This window comes from Neofelis nebulosa, chromosome 13, assembly GCF_028018385.1.
Source record: "Neofelis nebulosa isolate mNeoNeb1 chromosome 13, mNeoNeb1.pri, whole genome shotgun sequence".
In the NCBI taxonomy this organism is placed as follows: domain Eukaryota; kingdom Metazoa; phylum Chordata; class Mammalia; order Carnivora; family Felidae; genus Neofelis; species Neofelis nebulosa.
Genome location: NC_080794.1, coordinates 56,752,621 through 56,769,048, shown reverse-complemented (window position 1 = coordinate 56,769,048; position 16,428 = coordinate 56,752,621). Strand labels below are relative to the sequence as shown.

Sequence of the window (16,428 nt, the reverse complement as noted above, 5' to 3'; positions counted from 1 at the left end):
TTTCCCCCCTCAGCGCTTATTTTATTGTCCCCTGGCCTATATTGCTGTCATTGAAAAGCCTGCTGTTAATGTAATTATTCCTTTGCAGGTAATGTCTTTTCTCTTTGGTTGCTTTTATATTTCTTTTTTTTTAAACATTAAAAAAATTTTTTTTATGTTTATTTTTGAGAGAGAGAAGAGAGAGACAGAATCCAAAGCAGGCTCCAGGCTGAGCTGTCAGCACAGAGCCCGACGTGGGACTTGAACCCATGAACTGTGAGATCGTGACTTGAGCTGAAGTCGGACACCCAACCCACCGAGCCACCCAGGTGCCCCTGACTTTTCTCGCCTTTCGTGATTCCACTACATGTCTAGAAGTAGATTTGTTTTCATGTGCTCTCCTGGTATGTCATGCTTCAACTTTATGTCTTTAATAAATTGCACAAAAATCTTCAAATCTCTTCCCTCCTGTATTAAGTTGGATCTTCTATACTCCATCTCTCTCAGCCCTCTTCTATTTCTCATCTCTTTCTTTTATGTGGGTATTTTCCTGATTTATCTTGTAGTTCTCTCCACTTCTCTGTGGCACTGCTCTACCGGCAGACCATGTGGGGGGCTCTGTGCCTGTGTGTGACGGGGAGGGCAGCTGTGGGTGGATGATGAACTAGGAAGGCAGTTCTGACAGTGGTGGCTTGTGAGGAGCAAGAACCACCGAAAAGGGTGTAATTAAGTATTTTAGGTCACTGTCTGTCTAAGCTAGTAAGCATGAAAAGGAGGGGCGGGGAGGAGATTGAGCAGACAGCGAAAAGGCCACATTATAGTCTAACTTTATAAGAATATGACAGGTCTCCTGCCCTCCAAAGGAAGAAGGGGAGGCAGAGGATGGGTGGGGAGCTCAAGCACAAGCAACCTGGGTCTCTGAGACGCCTCCACTCTGCACCCCAAGCCAGGATGCCTCCAGTGCACGGTTTTAGAAGTTTGATAATCCATAAAGCAAGTCAAATATTAAAAACTAAACCGAACTGGGGAAAAAGAGTCTGACCGTTCTCCTGGTGAAGAATCAGTATTCCTACTTGCTTTCTTCATCACTTTTGTTCTCTAACAGAGAGAACAAAAGGTAAAGGGCCAGTCAGGAATACTAATTACAAAAGCTTATGGGAATTTATTTACATGTTTTCTTTCCTCACCACCATGAAAAGAACTGTATCGTATCATATACTAGGATGCTTAGGAACTAGCAAGCAAACATATTGTCCTAAACTAAAGGAGTAAGACTAAGCTGCTGAAAAATCTTTCAAAGCCAAATGACTCATAGGTTATTTGCACCATTATTCTATTATTAGGGAAAGCAAAGAATTGATCACACACACACGTGAACACTTATACTGTAATCTAAAATACATACATTACTATAATTTTTAAAAATGTTTTAATATTTTTGAGAGAGAGAGAAAGAGAGTGCGTGTGCAGGCAGGGAAAGGGCAGAGAGAGAGGGAGACAGAGGATCCAAAGCAGGCTCTATGCTGGCGGCAGAGAGCCTGATGTGGGGCTTGAACTCATGAACCACGAAATCATGACCTGAGCTGAGGTCAGACGCTTAATGGACTGAACCACCCAGATGTCCCTATACTTTAAGAGTAATAAATACCACTAACTTTAAGATTTTAAAACTTATAAAAATTGTTTTTAGGGGCACCTGGCTGGCTCCGTGAGTACAGCATGCAACTCTTGATCTTAGGGTTGTGAGTACAAACCCCATGTTGGGCCTACAGTAGCCTACTTAAAAAAAAAAAATGTAGATATATATTCCGCTTTAGAAGAAGATAAATTTCCTGGGAATGACCTTTAAGGTTTGCTGAAAGTTGTATTGGATACAGTAAATGTCTAAAAGCATCACATATTAAAGCATCTGAGAGATTATGGTCACAAAACTCAATATTTCAAATTTTAAACTGCATTCTATCACTGTTAGACTCAGAACTGCATTGTTTTCCTGCAATTGTGGTTTATTGCGATCTTAATCCATTTTCTCAAGACCATTCAAAACATTTATACTATTCCAGTAATTACCATGCTACCCAGAAAAAAAAATGAACACTTTATTAAGAATTAAATGAAGGTATGGAATGTGATACAGTACAAGTAAGACACCCAAGATGGATATAATAGTACTACCCACACAAAAAGTTAATTCTCACTCCCCCCCAAAAAAATCACAAGACAAAAGAAAAAGCAATTCCATCATTATAAAGTATGATATTTCATGCAAAAACTCCAAAAAAAAAATCCCCCCAACCACCCCCCAAAATCCCTCAAACTGTCAACAAACCAAAAGCTATTTGAAAATATTGCCATGCTAACATATTAACCACAATATAATCATTCATAGAAAAATAACACACTAATTAAGCAATGGATTAGATGAAACAATACAGGCTGCAATATCATAAACTCAAAGATCTCGATGATTTTCCATGAAAAGTAATTCCAGATTCACCTACAGGGTGAGTAACGGGCTCAATGCTGAGAGATAAGGTAGGTAAATATAAATTCCATTAACTCATCTCATTAGCTTCTAATTATAAAATCTGGAAGCTTCCAGAATCTGAAAAATTATATAAAATTTGGCATACTCCATTTGTGTTCCAAGAAATTACTTTAGGATCATAACTGCAATTATTAGAGAACTGTATAAAAGCACTTCCAGGTCAGGAACTGACCTCTTAAATAATGATCACAATTTACAGCATAGAAACAACTCCAGATATGCATTTACTCTGATTAACTCTCACTTAGGACAAGAAACATGATTTTCTAGCACTTTATGTACAAGTTACTGCAAAGGGCCAGATAATTTAGAGACGGAATAAAATGTAAAACAAAAGTGAACTGGCACAGAGACTGAAGGGGAACATTCCCACTTACAGAGACGTAAGTCGGTAAAAATCTTGCCTTGCTTTCTGAGGGAGCTAGAGTCAACAACTAGACTGACAAGCTATAATTCATGTCTCTGTACCAAGATGCTTTCGGCTATTTCATGGAAAAGACAGTTTTACATTAGAAAACAGGAATGGCATTTTATGGGATAGCATTCCCCTCCACAGCTGCCAAACAAGCCTGGTCACCATGTGGTGCACACACAGTGTATTTCCAACTGACTGTTAGTGTCATGATGAGGCAACCGAGGACCAGGAAGCAATGGCTCACAGCACCTGCCCATTCAGGCGACCTGGAGAGAACTGGGACACCTATATTTCATGGTTCTGGGTTCAGTTTACCTACGGTGTAAAGATCGGCTCTAACAGTAAGGCCAAGGAGAAAAAACAAGAGAAAGTTACTTAGGATAAAAAACGACCCACTCTCATTCGCTTCCCCTTCCATCCCCCCACTTTAGATTTAGGGTAATTAGAATACATTGGAAAATTATTCAGAATTACCGTTCCTACCTCTGAAATGTAACTTCCTATTTACACTCCATGAAAAGAACACCATAATTGTTCACTGGCAGGATTTAGCCTCTAAAACACAGAAGCACTTGCTCTAATTTTTACAAAATGAAATGACAGAATTTTCCAATGTGAAACCCGGGAGTTTGAAGCCAGTAAAGAAGTATCTTTAATTATCAGGACGTTCATAATTAGAGCTCTTTGGAATGTGTCTTATACATACAAAGGTACCAGAAATTAAATCCCCAGAGTATTTATGAAGTAAGTTCTGAAACGGGAAAGATTTCTAATGAGAGATAAATGCTTCCATCAGCAAATTAAATCTGATATATCAATCTTTCCTAACTGACCAAGTCTTTGCTAATAATAGCTCAACATAGCCTCTGGAATCAAATGTAAAGATCACTCAATCATGATGATGCACGATGAAGTACAGATGGGCAGTACATATGAAAAACAATTTGTAAACCGCTGCAGTTCTAAAACAGATTTATATTACAAAGCAATGTAAATAAATATTGGGCTAGTACAAAAGCTCTTATTTACAGTTTTACAAATGAAATTGTATTCAGTGTAAATGCTGTGTTTTAAAGAACACAGTACTGTATTAGTAAAATGAGTTCTGTTGAGGGGATTACACTTTGTTAGAATCAATGCATAACATATAAAAGATTCAAGTTAACTTTGTTTATAATTTAGTACAGACAAACCCAGTTTAACCTGGAATGGCATCTGTTAAAGTGCTGAAAAACAGGAAATACTTAGAAAACACTGTACATTATTAAAGCTTTATCAAGTCAGAATGTTAAACTTCTTTCACATTTTTTTATCCTTTGGCCACAGGCTTGTGGACAAGATGACACTTCTCAGCAAAGGAGTAAAACTTAATAGGCCACCAGCTGCTTAGATGACTTTAGGTTCAGTGGATTTAGTTTCCTAAAACAACTATTTATCCATCAACCATACCTTCGGGCCTCACAATCTGGTAAGTAATTAAATATTCAGGGTAAGCCTGGAAGAGAAAGATCAATTTAAACACTGGTAAACAAACTTTTTAAAACATTTTACTACAAGGATTTCCAAACTTTAGAAAAGAGGTTCTAAATTAGTGCTGTGGATCAGAATCATCTAAGGACATTTTCTCAAAACGTCCTTACCTTGATTCCAATCACTTGGGTTCTGAATCAGAAGGTCTAGGATGAATACTAAGTATGTGTTTGTTTTTAATAACTGAGGTGATTCTGCTACATTTCCTCAGTTAAGAACACTGCTCTAGAGATGCTTTTGACTGGATCTGTGTCACTAAGAGCAAGAGGGAATTGTTTGCTTCTTTGCTACAGATAGGTTAACTACTAAATGCAGGATTCTGACTAACTATATTTTACAGAAGGTAAGAAACAGAAAAAAGATCCACTGTAGTTGGCAAAATCTGAATAAAGTCTGTAAGTTAGATAGAATATTGTAACAATGGTATTTTCCCGATTTTGATAATTTTAAGACAATGTCCTTGTTTTGGGGAAATACACACTAAAGTACGTAAGGGTAAAGCAACAAGCCTACAACTTTCCCGCAAGCAGTTCAGGAAAAATTATTCACACACACGCGGGAGAGAACAAAATGTTGACAATGGGAAAATAAGGGACTTCTTGATTATTTTTGCAACTTTTCTGTAAATGAGAAATTATTTCCAAATAAAAGTTAAAAAAAACACAACAACCCAGTTCTCAGGGCAATATGCCGTGTCAGTTTAAGAGATTAGTAAGGTTAAAGTATGGCTCTAAATAATTTCTGAAGACGAGCAAATAAAACTGAATTACCTGTTCTCCTCTGTAAATAACATATTCAGCTAAAGCTAGTCCATTTACACTGGGTCGACCAGTGACTGAGTGATGTCCTGGAGGAGAATGTGCCATTTTCATTGCACTGAACTGCAGGAAAGACTTTCCCAGGGTTACCCGGCAAAAGAGCAGCTGCCTATAACATGGAAGGGAAAAGATCTCTCTGAAGACAAGGCAGTATAAGACATTGTCTGTGTAGACTGCATAAGCTTTTTAATGTATTTATACATAAACACAAGTTGTTTTGTCATTTCACCCTTAAAAGAACTTTGTGAGAATGTCTTCTACTCTCATTAATGAATCTGTCACTTTAATCCTTATTTTAACTATAACAACTGAGAATGGAATGACCTTATAGAGACGGAGACTCCACTCGTTTGTATCCCAGCACAAGCACAAACCACAGCCCAAGTGAGAAGGAGAAGCAAATTTAAGGAACCCCCATGAAGTAGCTTGCAAAGTTGGACATTTATCCAACTAAGTCTAGTTGATTCCACCTTCAAATTATATCTGAAACTCATTCTCTTAATTCTTAATTATATCTGAAACTAATTCTCTTAATTGGCTACCATTAAATTCAAATCACCAAAATTTTCAGTTGGATTGGGACCAATGGCCTCTGAACTACTCTATTTCTACTCTAATTCCTAAACTATTTTCCATCCAAGCAACAAGTTATTTGGGAAAAAAAAAAAAAAAATCCAACACATAAAACATTAATCAAATCACATCACTTTTCTGCTTAAAACCTTGTAGAGGTTACTCAGTATCCTTGGAAGAAAATCCAAATTCCTTACAATGGCTCCAAATTCTCTAATCTTACCTTGTGTTGTGTATCAGGAGCATTAATTTTCTTTCTTCACACAAACCAACTCTCTTACCTAGTGACCATCATACACAGTTTCCTTTACTATAGAGAATGGTATCTATTCTACCACTCTTCAAACGGGCTAACACTTGGTTTTTTTAGGTTTCGGCTGCAATGTTAGTTCCTCAAATAGGTCTTCCTTTACTAGAAGTTTAAGTGGATTACGCTCCCAATCCCCAGGCATATATATGATTGACTTGCCTTATTTCCAATAAGCCTTTTTTATTACTTCATGGCTTTTCTTCTTTTCCAAGGACAGAAAGAGATTTTGGTGAATGAGTTAATTCTATTCTCCAAAGAGAGGCTATCTATACTTTTTATTCTAAATAAGCCTGTTGGAAACCTTAGCATTGCTAATCAATATGTATTATAGTCCCAATCAGCCCTGTGATAATCCAAAGACAAAAGTCTTTTTAATGTTTATCTATTTTTTTTTTTTTTAATTTTTTTTTCAACGTTTTTTATTTATTTTTGGGACAGAGAGAGACAGAGCATGAATGGGGGAGGGGCAGAGAGAGAGGGAGACACAGAATCAGAAACAGGCTCCAGGCTCTGAGCCATCAGCCCAGAGCCTGACGCGGGGCTCGAACTCACGGACCGCGAGATCGTGACCTGGCTGAAGTCGGACGCTTAACCGACTGCGCCACCCAGGCGCCCCTGTTTATCTATTTTTGAGAGAGAGTGAGCATGAGCAGGAGAGGGGCAGAGAGAGGGAGACACAGAATCCAAAGCAGGCTCCAGCCTCTGAGCTGTCAGCACAGACAGAGCCCGACACGGGGCTCGAACCCATGAACCATGAGACCATGACCTGAGCCAAAGTCGGACACCCAACCAACTGAGCCACCCAGGTGCCCCCCAGATTTTTTCTTTAATGTTTATTTATTTTTGAGAGAGAGAGAGAGAGAGACAGAGAGAGAGACAGAGACAGACAGACAGGGAGGGAGACACACAGAATCTGAAGCAGGCTCCAGGCTCTGAGCTGTCAGCAGAGCCTGATGCGGGGCTCAAACCCACGAACTGTGAGATAATGACCTGAGCTGAAGTCGGATGCTTAACTGACTGAGCCACCCAGGTGCCCCTAAAAATTTTAATAAACCTATTTCCAGACAGCCAACCACTCTGTTCTAAAAAGTAATGAGAGGTGGTACTAGAACATTATTATAATCTGAACTATTTTACCTCCAGATAATATGACAGCAGAGTTGAATTTACAGAATCTCAAGAGATTACAAGCTTTCTAAACTGTCCAATTTATGATCTAAAACAGAAGTGGATGGGAGTTCATATCCAAAAGGGCTGACTTCAGGCACCTACACAAGTCTAAACTTAGGGGGAAAACAAGAGTAATACAAAAACAAATCTTGTTTCTCCCCAGGACCAGAGTTCTTTACCTCGGCAACCTTTCAAAATCAGCTGGGAAGCCTTTACAAATCCTAATGCCAGACCAATTATATGAGAACCTCTGAGGGTGGGACACATGCATCAGTAGTTTTTAAAGCTGCCCTTTGGGGCGCCTGGGTGGCGCAGTCGGTTAAGCGTCCGACTTCAGCCAGGTCACGATCTCGCGGTCCGTGAGTTCGAGCCCCGCGTCAGGCTCTGGGCTGATGGCTCGGAGCCTGGAGCCTGTTTCCGATTCTGTGTCTCCCTCTCTCTCTGCCCCTCCCCCGTTCATGCTCTGTCTCTCTCTGTCCCAAAAATAAATAAAAAAACGTTGAAAAAAAAAAAATTTTAAAGCTGCCCAGGTGATTCCAATGTGTCACCAAGGCTGAGAACTGCTCTAGGGTTTTCTTCAAGATCAGTGATCAGAAACATTAGCATCACCTGACAACTTGGTAGAAATTCATATTCTAGGGCCTCCTCTCAGGCCTACTAAGTCAGCAACTCAGTAGGTAGGGCTCAGGAATCTGTGTTTTAGCGAGCTCTTTAGGTGATTCTCCTGCTTGCTAGTATCTGATGAAGACTGCTTCAGATCTGTATAAGCAGTACCCTAACTGTTGAGTGAATTTCAGTAATTAACCTTACTCAATTTTTCAAATGACAAAAGATAATTTATATTTACCTATGAGGATTAATTAGGGGCAAGTTATTTCAATGATTTTAACAACTGAGTTAGGCCAGAGTAAAACTGGGGGGAAAAAGTGCAAAGTAGTTATTTGATAATAATGTGCTTTTTATTTTTTTTTTATTTAAAAAAAAATTTTTTTTAACGTTTATTTATTTTTGAGACAGAGAGAGACAGAGCATGAATAGGGGAGGGGCAGAGAGAGAGGGAGACACAGAATCGGAAGCAGGCTCCAGGCTCTGAGCCATCAGCCCAGAGCCCGACGTGGGGCTCGAACTCCCGGATCGTGAGATTGTGACCTGAGCCGAAGTCGGACGCTCAACCGACTGAGCCACCCAGGCGCCCCAATAATGTGCTTTTTAAAAGGAATGTGTTTCATGATAAGTTTTTCAAGTAGTAATATCACAAATTCAGGATTAGGATCATATCACAGTGGAAGAGAGACTCCTACAGGCATTCCTATGAAATACTAGACTTGGCAAAGGAATACCATTTTAGCATTTGAATACACATTTTTAAAGAATCCACAGTCCTATAATATTTAAAGGCCACAATAAAATCTCTCATGCCCAACGATATTTCCTGCTTCATATTGTTTAAAGCACTAGGTGTTCTAATGATTAAATGAGTTAAACAGGTCAAGTGGTTTGAACTGTGCTTGGCTCACACAGATCATTTAATAAACACTGGCTCCTGTTACAACTGGTGAGAGAGCCAAAAGCAACCTGAAAAATACCTATCTTGGAGTCCTAAGGTTGTCCAAGATGATGCCTTGCTCCCCTAATTTCTCAAATATGAAACTAGTTCTTATTAAATTCTTATCAAACTAAATGAGAACAAGTGATCTCTTACCTGTGGCAAATGTAACAAGATCTGTCTTTGTGAACTGGACACCCAGTACCTCCTCCAATTCCATATACATACTGATTGCTTTTGGAAGAGTTTTCAGCAAAATAAATCCCAGCTCCAAACATGCCACCTATGTAGGCATGCCTTTCATCAAAGCCTTTATGGATAATCGCATTCACAAAGGGAGATCCTAAAACAGATGTAGATGGATAAGAATTTAAAATTATCTTAGAAGAATAAAACGAAATCTTCATTGAAGTTAAATTCCTAAACATACATACTGACCACCGATATAAAGAATATTAAAAAAACAAGGATAACAAGTTACCTGTCACCTAGTTTATTCCTTTAGAATAACTACATTATTTTATTTTTAAAAATTTTTTAACGTTTATTCATTTTTGAGAGAGAGAAAGACAGAGCGTGAGTGGGGGAGGAGCCGAGAGAGAGGGAGACACAGAATCTGAAGCAGGCTGCAGGCTCCGAGCTGTCAGCACAGAGCCCAACATGGGGCTTGAACTCACAAATTGTGAGATCATGTCCTGAGCCGAAGTCGGACGCTTAACCCACTGAGCCACCCAGGCGCCCCAGGAATTAACTACTTTAAAAGAAATGCTAACGTTGATTGACATTTCTAATAAGGGGGTGGATCAAATGCCAAAAAATAGGACACACAAACATTCAACTAGAAAAAAAGATCACTTAAAATATCAATGCTAAAGTTACCAAATTCCAGACCCCAAATCCAGAACCAAGAGTCTCATAATTCATCTCCTATAGCAAGGCTGTATGCAATTAAGCCTTACAGTGACATCCCATGTCTGTGTGCTTTTTCTAGATATCAAGTGGCCAAAGTGGTCTTTTCATGTTTATTCTCTTCTTTATACTTCCTTCTCATCTCTCCACTTCGCGGCCTTTCATCCTGTCACACCAGATTCTATCTGCAAATGTGTGTTCCTTCACTCTCTGCATACTGACTACTCTCACCCCTTCCCGTGCATGGGTGCCAAGGAGAGCTTAGCCAAAGGAAAGGAGGTAGTCATGGGAACCAGGCCAGAGAGTAGGGTGAGGGGTGGGCGTTAGGAAAAGCCAATGTAACAGTTAACTGATTCATTAAGATTAGTGTCCCTGTTCATAAAGGAATAGGAAAATACACTGAATTCCACTACAGAACTACAGAAGACCAGAATCACTTATTTCAATTAATTTGGAAAAACCAAAATCATTTATTATAAAACAGAAAAATCACTCATTATAACCATCAAGTCAGTACCTAAATGAATATTACACTCTTTGACAAGAGAGCATTATGATGATTTTTAGGGTTTTAGAATGAGAAATACCATTTAGATATTATCCACCAATTCAGTCTGCTATAGCCATTCCTCCAGGGGACTGTAAAATTTAAATGTTGTGTTTCATAGAACTTTACAGGTCTCTAAAAATTTTCTGCAATCAAGGCCAAATGAAGAAACATACTGGAGTTACTATGTGCTTGAAGACTTGATAAACACTACGTTAACATTTACATTCATCTTTGCTATAAATCTCAAAGACCAATCAACACCTGTCAATTTGCAGCATAAAAGAAAACGGGAAATTTCAAGACAAATATTGCTTTCAATCCAACAGAAGTTCTTAGAAAATTCCCTAAGTTCAACGACAACAGCTCTTTATTTTAAAGATTTCATTAAAAAAAAAATTTTAGGTAATCTCCACCCTCAAATTGGGGCTTGAATTCATGACGCTGAGATCAAGAGTCACATGCTCTACCTACTGAGCCCGCCAGTGCTGCCCCCTGCCCTGAGGAATCTTACCATGAAATAGCATTCTTTCATTTGCATGGTTGTGGTTTTCTTCAGAAACTTCTTTTCTTCTGTGGGTGTATCTTTCCCACAGTTTCTTGTTACAAACTTTCTGAATCTATAAAAAAGAAACCAGAGGAATCAAAATCTTTACGTCATAATTACTTACCTACTTTACTTGTTCATCTTAACCTAAATAGGCCACATAGTCAGAAGAGAGGCAAAACTTCTCTGAAATATAAACTATGTTTTATTTTAGTCAGCTAAAAATACTTGGTCTCAAACATAAAGATAGAAATATAGCTACATTTTGGAAATGAAAAACTTCAAAGGGAAAAAAGCTATATATGGACTTATGGGAAGGTCAAGAATACCGTAAACTAAAATACTCCCATTCTCATTAATTTAGAATTATTACTAAAACAGCTCCAAATCAGGTATACTGAATTCTGTATGTAAGTATTAAAAAGAGAACGGTTATCTTTCACCTCATCCTATTTTATTTGGCTCAAAGTATCATCTGTATCTGCTTTTAATGAAAAATATTTGAAATAACCCCCAGCAAAAAACATTCTTAAAACACACACACACAGACACGCCTCTACTACTCTCTCTACCCTTCCCTATCCCTCCAATTCCTAAAATTTTTGTCTTGAGAAGAGTTAAAGATGGATGCTGGTCTCACTGGGAGTATTTCTAGGATCAAAATTCACAACCCTAGAGCTGTTTCTTGGCTGTGCTTAAAGGTGTTACAGCCCCCTGCTGGTCCTAGAGCACATCTGGGAGCTGGTGGATTTAGTCTTGGCTTAAAAAAACTCAAATATGGCTACAGATGTAATCAAGGAACACAACTGACACAGCGATCTCACTTATATTAAGAAAATAAAAGGCATGATTATTTGCCTTATTAAAAATATTACATATGTTCATGAATGGAAATATCAAGATGTCACTCTTGTCACACTATGATATAAGCTAATAAATAGGAGCTCCCAGGATTTCTTTTTTTTTTTTTATTTTTAAAAATTTTTTTTAACGTTTATCTATTTTTGAGACAGAGAGAGAGACACAGCATGAACAGGGGAGGGGCAGAGAGAGAGGGAGACACAGAATCGGAAGCAGGCTCCAGGCTCTGAGCCATCAGCCCAGAGCCCGACGCGGGGCTCGAACTCGCAGACCGCGAGATCGTGACCTGAGCTGAAGTCGGATGCTTAACCGACTGAGCCACCCAGGCGCCCCAGGATTTCTTTATCTTAAATCATCTAATAGGATGAACAAAGCAATCTCCTATAATTTTAGTATTCACTGACTCTAAAATACGACATCTAATATAACACTTGTAATAGTATATATATGACAATAATATAAAACAGCTGAAATATTTGATACTGTTCACTTTTGAGTTAAAAATTTAGGTATTAAAAAGATACTTGCCACATTTTATTTGTCTTATTCCATAATTATTAAGAATATATCAATGTAGTTAATAAAAAGATTTATTCATCTCAAGTAGAGCGTGCATTTTTGCTTGCTGCAGTTCAAGAAAAACACAGCAAGCTTGGAAAAGGCCCTGAGAAGAGTACCTGGTATCAAGAAAAGACAGGACTCTCCTCTGAATGACTTAAAACCTCAGACTATTTTTGGAAAGGATGAAGGTACAGAGGGAGTACTATTAAAATTATAAAAAAGTTGTATAGATGGGGGACTCATGGACACACGTAGTCGTCACAGGACAAATAAGTATAAAGATGGAGTCCTTTCTTGAGCCACAAAGAAAATTCAGCTTTGCTACAAAAGAGTACTTGAATAATTGATACATTTAAGGTCCTAAACCTCATGGATTTATCATGATCTCAAGATAATTCAACAAATGCTGAATTATTTGTTACGAAAACAGCACAAAAAAAGGAAGGAAGGAAGAAAGAAAGAAAAAATGAAACACAGTACAGGGATTTTGAGAATCTTAACCTTTAAGGATCTACCCTTTCCCCAAATATCCCTTGATGCTATGTCAAAGACTTACTAGGCTAGACAGATTATATTCTTATGAAAGTTAATTACTGTTTCAGGCTTTGAAAACTACGGTCTCAGAAAACTTTATTTTCACTAACTTATTACCTTGAGAATATTGTATCTGTTGAAGATTCCACCTGCATGACCTCCATCTCTGTGCTCTCGGACTGTACTTTGCATCTGATGGAAAAATATGTCAAATATATGTGTATTAACTTTTGTTTTTCCTTCAAAAATTTGTTTTAATGTTTATTTTTGAGAGAGAGCAAACAGGGGAGTGGCAGAGAAAGACACACAGAATCTGACACAGGCTCCAGGCTCTGAGCTGTCCGCACAGAGCCCCATATGGGGCTCAAACTCAGGAACCCAGGAACTGTGAGTTCGTGACCTGAACCGAAGTCGGATGCTCAAGTGACTGAGCCACCCAGGCACCCCCTACTTTTGCTTTTTTTGATTTGGGGAAAATGGTTCTTGACGCCTATGATTCTGTTTTTGAGAATACAAAATGAGATTTTAATATTTTTCTTGTTTATATGAGAGTTCTTCTGTAACTTCACAAGTACTACTTTCTAGAGATAGCTATTAGCTAGTCAATCTGGAAACAATACTTTTAGGCAAAAATTATATAATGCAAACTAAAGGAAGAAAAAAGAGCAGATGCATGGGTGAGTTAAACATACAAAGCTAACCACCTCACATGCTAAAAAATAAAACAATCTGGGAGTGCAAGCTGGTGCAGCCATTCTGGAAAACAGTATGGAGGTCCCTCAAAAAACTAAAAATAGAACTATCCTACAACCCAGCAATTGCACTACTAGGTATTTATCCAAGGGATACAGGTGTGCTGTTTCAAAGGGACACATGAACCCCAATGTTTATAGCAGCACTATCAATAATAGCCAAAGTATGGAAGGAGCCCAAATGTCCATTGATTGGATGAAGGGATAAAGATGTGGTATATATACACAATGGAGTATTACTCGGCAATCAAAAAGAATGAATTCTTGCCATTTGCAACTACATGGATGGAACTAGAGGGTATTATGTTAAGTGAAATGAGTCAGTCAGATAAAGACAAATATCATATGACTTCACTCATATGAGGACTTTAAGAGACAAAACAGATGAACATAAGGGAAGGGAAACAAAAATAATATAAAAACAGGGAGGGGGACAAAACAAAGACTCATAAATATGGAGAACAAACGGAAGGTTACTGGAAGGGTTGTAGGAGGGGGGATGGGCTAAATGGGTAAGGGGCACTAAGGAATCTACTCCTGAAATCACTGTTGCACTACATGCTAATTTGGATGTAAATTAAAAAAAAAAATAAAAGAAAAGAAAAAAAATAAAAAAATAAAACAATCATTTATTTGCTCCCATTCATTTTGCCCTAGTAAAGCACAATATGTACTCCATTGAGAGCTGGAGTTTCTGGAGTATTAGAACTCAGTTTCACTCAAGTTTCTATCCCTGTGTTCCTCACACATACAGGATACGTGTTCTTCAAACTGTAAAGCACTATTCAAAGATTTCAGTGGATCCAAGAGTTCCGTGAAAAGAAAGCTGGAAGAAAAACTTCCTGGAAAAGTAGCATGCACATATTCTGGGTCTTGTATGAGATACTGGGGTTTGCAATTGCCTTCATGAAGGGAGGGAATATTTGCATCTCCCCCGCCCCCCTCCCCCCCCAAATGACAGTAAACTCTTCTCCAAAAGAATTCTGTGTCAGTATTAATTGTAGTATTGAACCAAGTTACTGGATTCAAGGTTTATTGAGGGAGTGTACCTTAAACGCTGATTTTGAACATTCATCCAGGTGGTAAAGAGTTAGGGACAATTAAAATCCTATTACATTTTCAAGATCTGGAAACCTCTAGGAAGTTCAGCTACTGAACCAACACTTATTTAAGGTATATGAACATACCTCTTCCTCCACAGACTGAAACTCTTTATCATCAGGAGATAGATCTATGAGAATTGTTCCACTTCCAGAGGTGTTCAGAGTTAAGTATGGGTTAAGACCTAGTAAATAAAATTGAAGGTAAAAAAAAATTATGCCAAGTCCCCGTCCCCTCCAATTAACACCAACCCAAAATGGCCACCTGATTTATCTGATGCTTACTACTTTTTTTTCTTGCTTACTACCTATTTTTAAAAACTTTTAATTTTGGACTAATTTACATTTTCAGAAAGACTGACATCACGTAGAGAGTCCCTGTGTACCTTTTACTCAACTTCCTAATGTCACCATTAGGAATATTAATGCTCCTCCAATGTTCCCATTCTATATAGCCACAGTACAACACTGGTCACACTTGTTAAGTAAATTACAGAATTTATTTGGATTTCATTAGATTTTCCCATTAATGTTCTTTTTCTGTTTTGGGATCCAAACCAGAACACCACACTGCATTTAGGTTGCTAATTTTGACACAACAAGTTGTAAGGGTTTTGTGGGAATAATTCAGAAAAACCTTTCTATTCTTTACCCCTTATCCTTAAGGAGGTTGTCACAAAATTTCTTCTTCAGATTATTTCCTTTACTAACTATTCAGCACTTTCAGCATTTAGTCTCTTTAATTTCTGTAAATATGAGGAAGAGTTATGACAGAAATTTATACAGCTTCAGGTAATTTTAAATCATCCTAGAATGACACTCCATAGTTTACCGACTACTGAATGCTTATTCTTTTATTCATTTTTCATTTTTTCAATTTATTTATTTACTTAGAAGTTTGTGTGAGAGAGAATGTGTGCACGCTCAAGAGGGGGAGGGAGAGGGAGAGAGAGAGAATCCTGAAGCAGGCTCTGCACTGTCAGCACAGAACCCGATGCGAGGCCTGAACCCACAAACCAGGAGATCATGACCTGAGCCAAAACCAAGAGTTGGACGCTTAACCAACTGAACCACCCAGGCGTTCCCTGAATGCTTATTCTGACCCCTCACAGTCTCTAATTCAGCAACGAATGCTGTGTTTTCTGAATGTCAATGGTCAAGACAACTATGTATTTTGTACCTTTACTCTCACAAAAACTTTTCAAGTGGAATTTTAAACAGAATTTTCTAATTTCTTCCATGTATTTGTAACAAACCTTTCCTTCAGTCCCTACAAGATCTCTAAAGCTCTGCTGTTTTCCCAGGTAGGGCTCAAATCCATTACTGCTGGGTCAATGCATGGCAGTGTGAGTGTAGAGACTAAGAGCACTATTCTAGTTCTGAGTCTGGTCTGAATAACAAGACCACCACCAGATGCTAAACTCTGATAAAGACTTATCAGGTATGTAATGTGAATTACATTGTCTGAAGTACATTATCTACAGGAAGTATGGAGACTTTACAAAGAAGAATATTTCAGAGACTAAAGACTTAACAGAATAAAGACCATGGCACACGCTTGACGAAAGCATCTCTGGACCACCCCAAGATGTCTTATAAACACTAAAAGATCAGGACAAGTAATGTATTGACTTGATGCACTGAATGAGAGCTAAGGCTAAGCCAGCAAAATGAGAGACTGTCAGAAGACTGCCACTGGTTCCACTTTGCAAATTAGGTAGAATGTCG

The 16,428-nt window shown here is 38.3% G+C and overlaps 1 protein-coding gene across 2 annotated transcripts in view; it reads right to left on the bottom strand.

Moving 5' to 3' along the window:
* Positions 1–2,064: 2,064 nt before the first annotated feature.
* The window catches only part of TNKS2 (tankyrase 2), a 66,989-nt gene continuing 52,625 nt past the window's right edge, over positions 2,065–16,428 (bottom strand). For both annotated transcript variants that reach the window (XM_058697149.1, XM_058697148.1), the window contains 6 exons: positions 14,788–14,885; positions 12,966–13,040; positions 10,860–10,965; positions 9,046–9,232; positions 5,243–5,399; positions 2,065–4,437 (listed from right to left, as the gene is read on the bottom strand). In XM_058697149.1, coding sequence (XP_058553132.1) covers positions 4,375–4,437; positions 5,243–5,399; positions 9,046–9,232; positions 10,860–10,965; positions 12,966–13,040; positions 14,788–14,885 — 686 coding nt within the window. In that variant the 3' untranslated portion in view covers positions 2,065–4,374. The remainder of the gene's footprint in view (positions 4,438–5,242; positions 5,400–9,045; positions 9,233–10,859; positions 10,966–12,965; positions 13,041–14,787; positions 14,886–16,428) is intronic.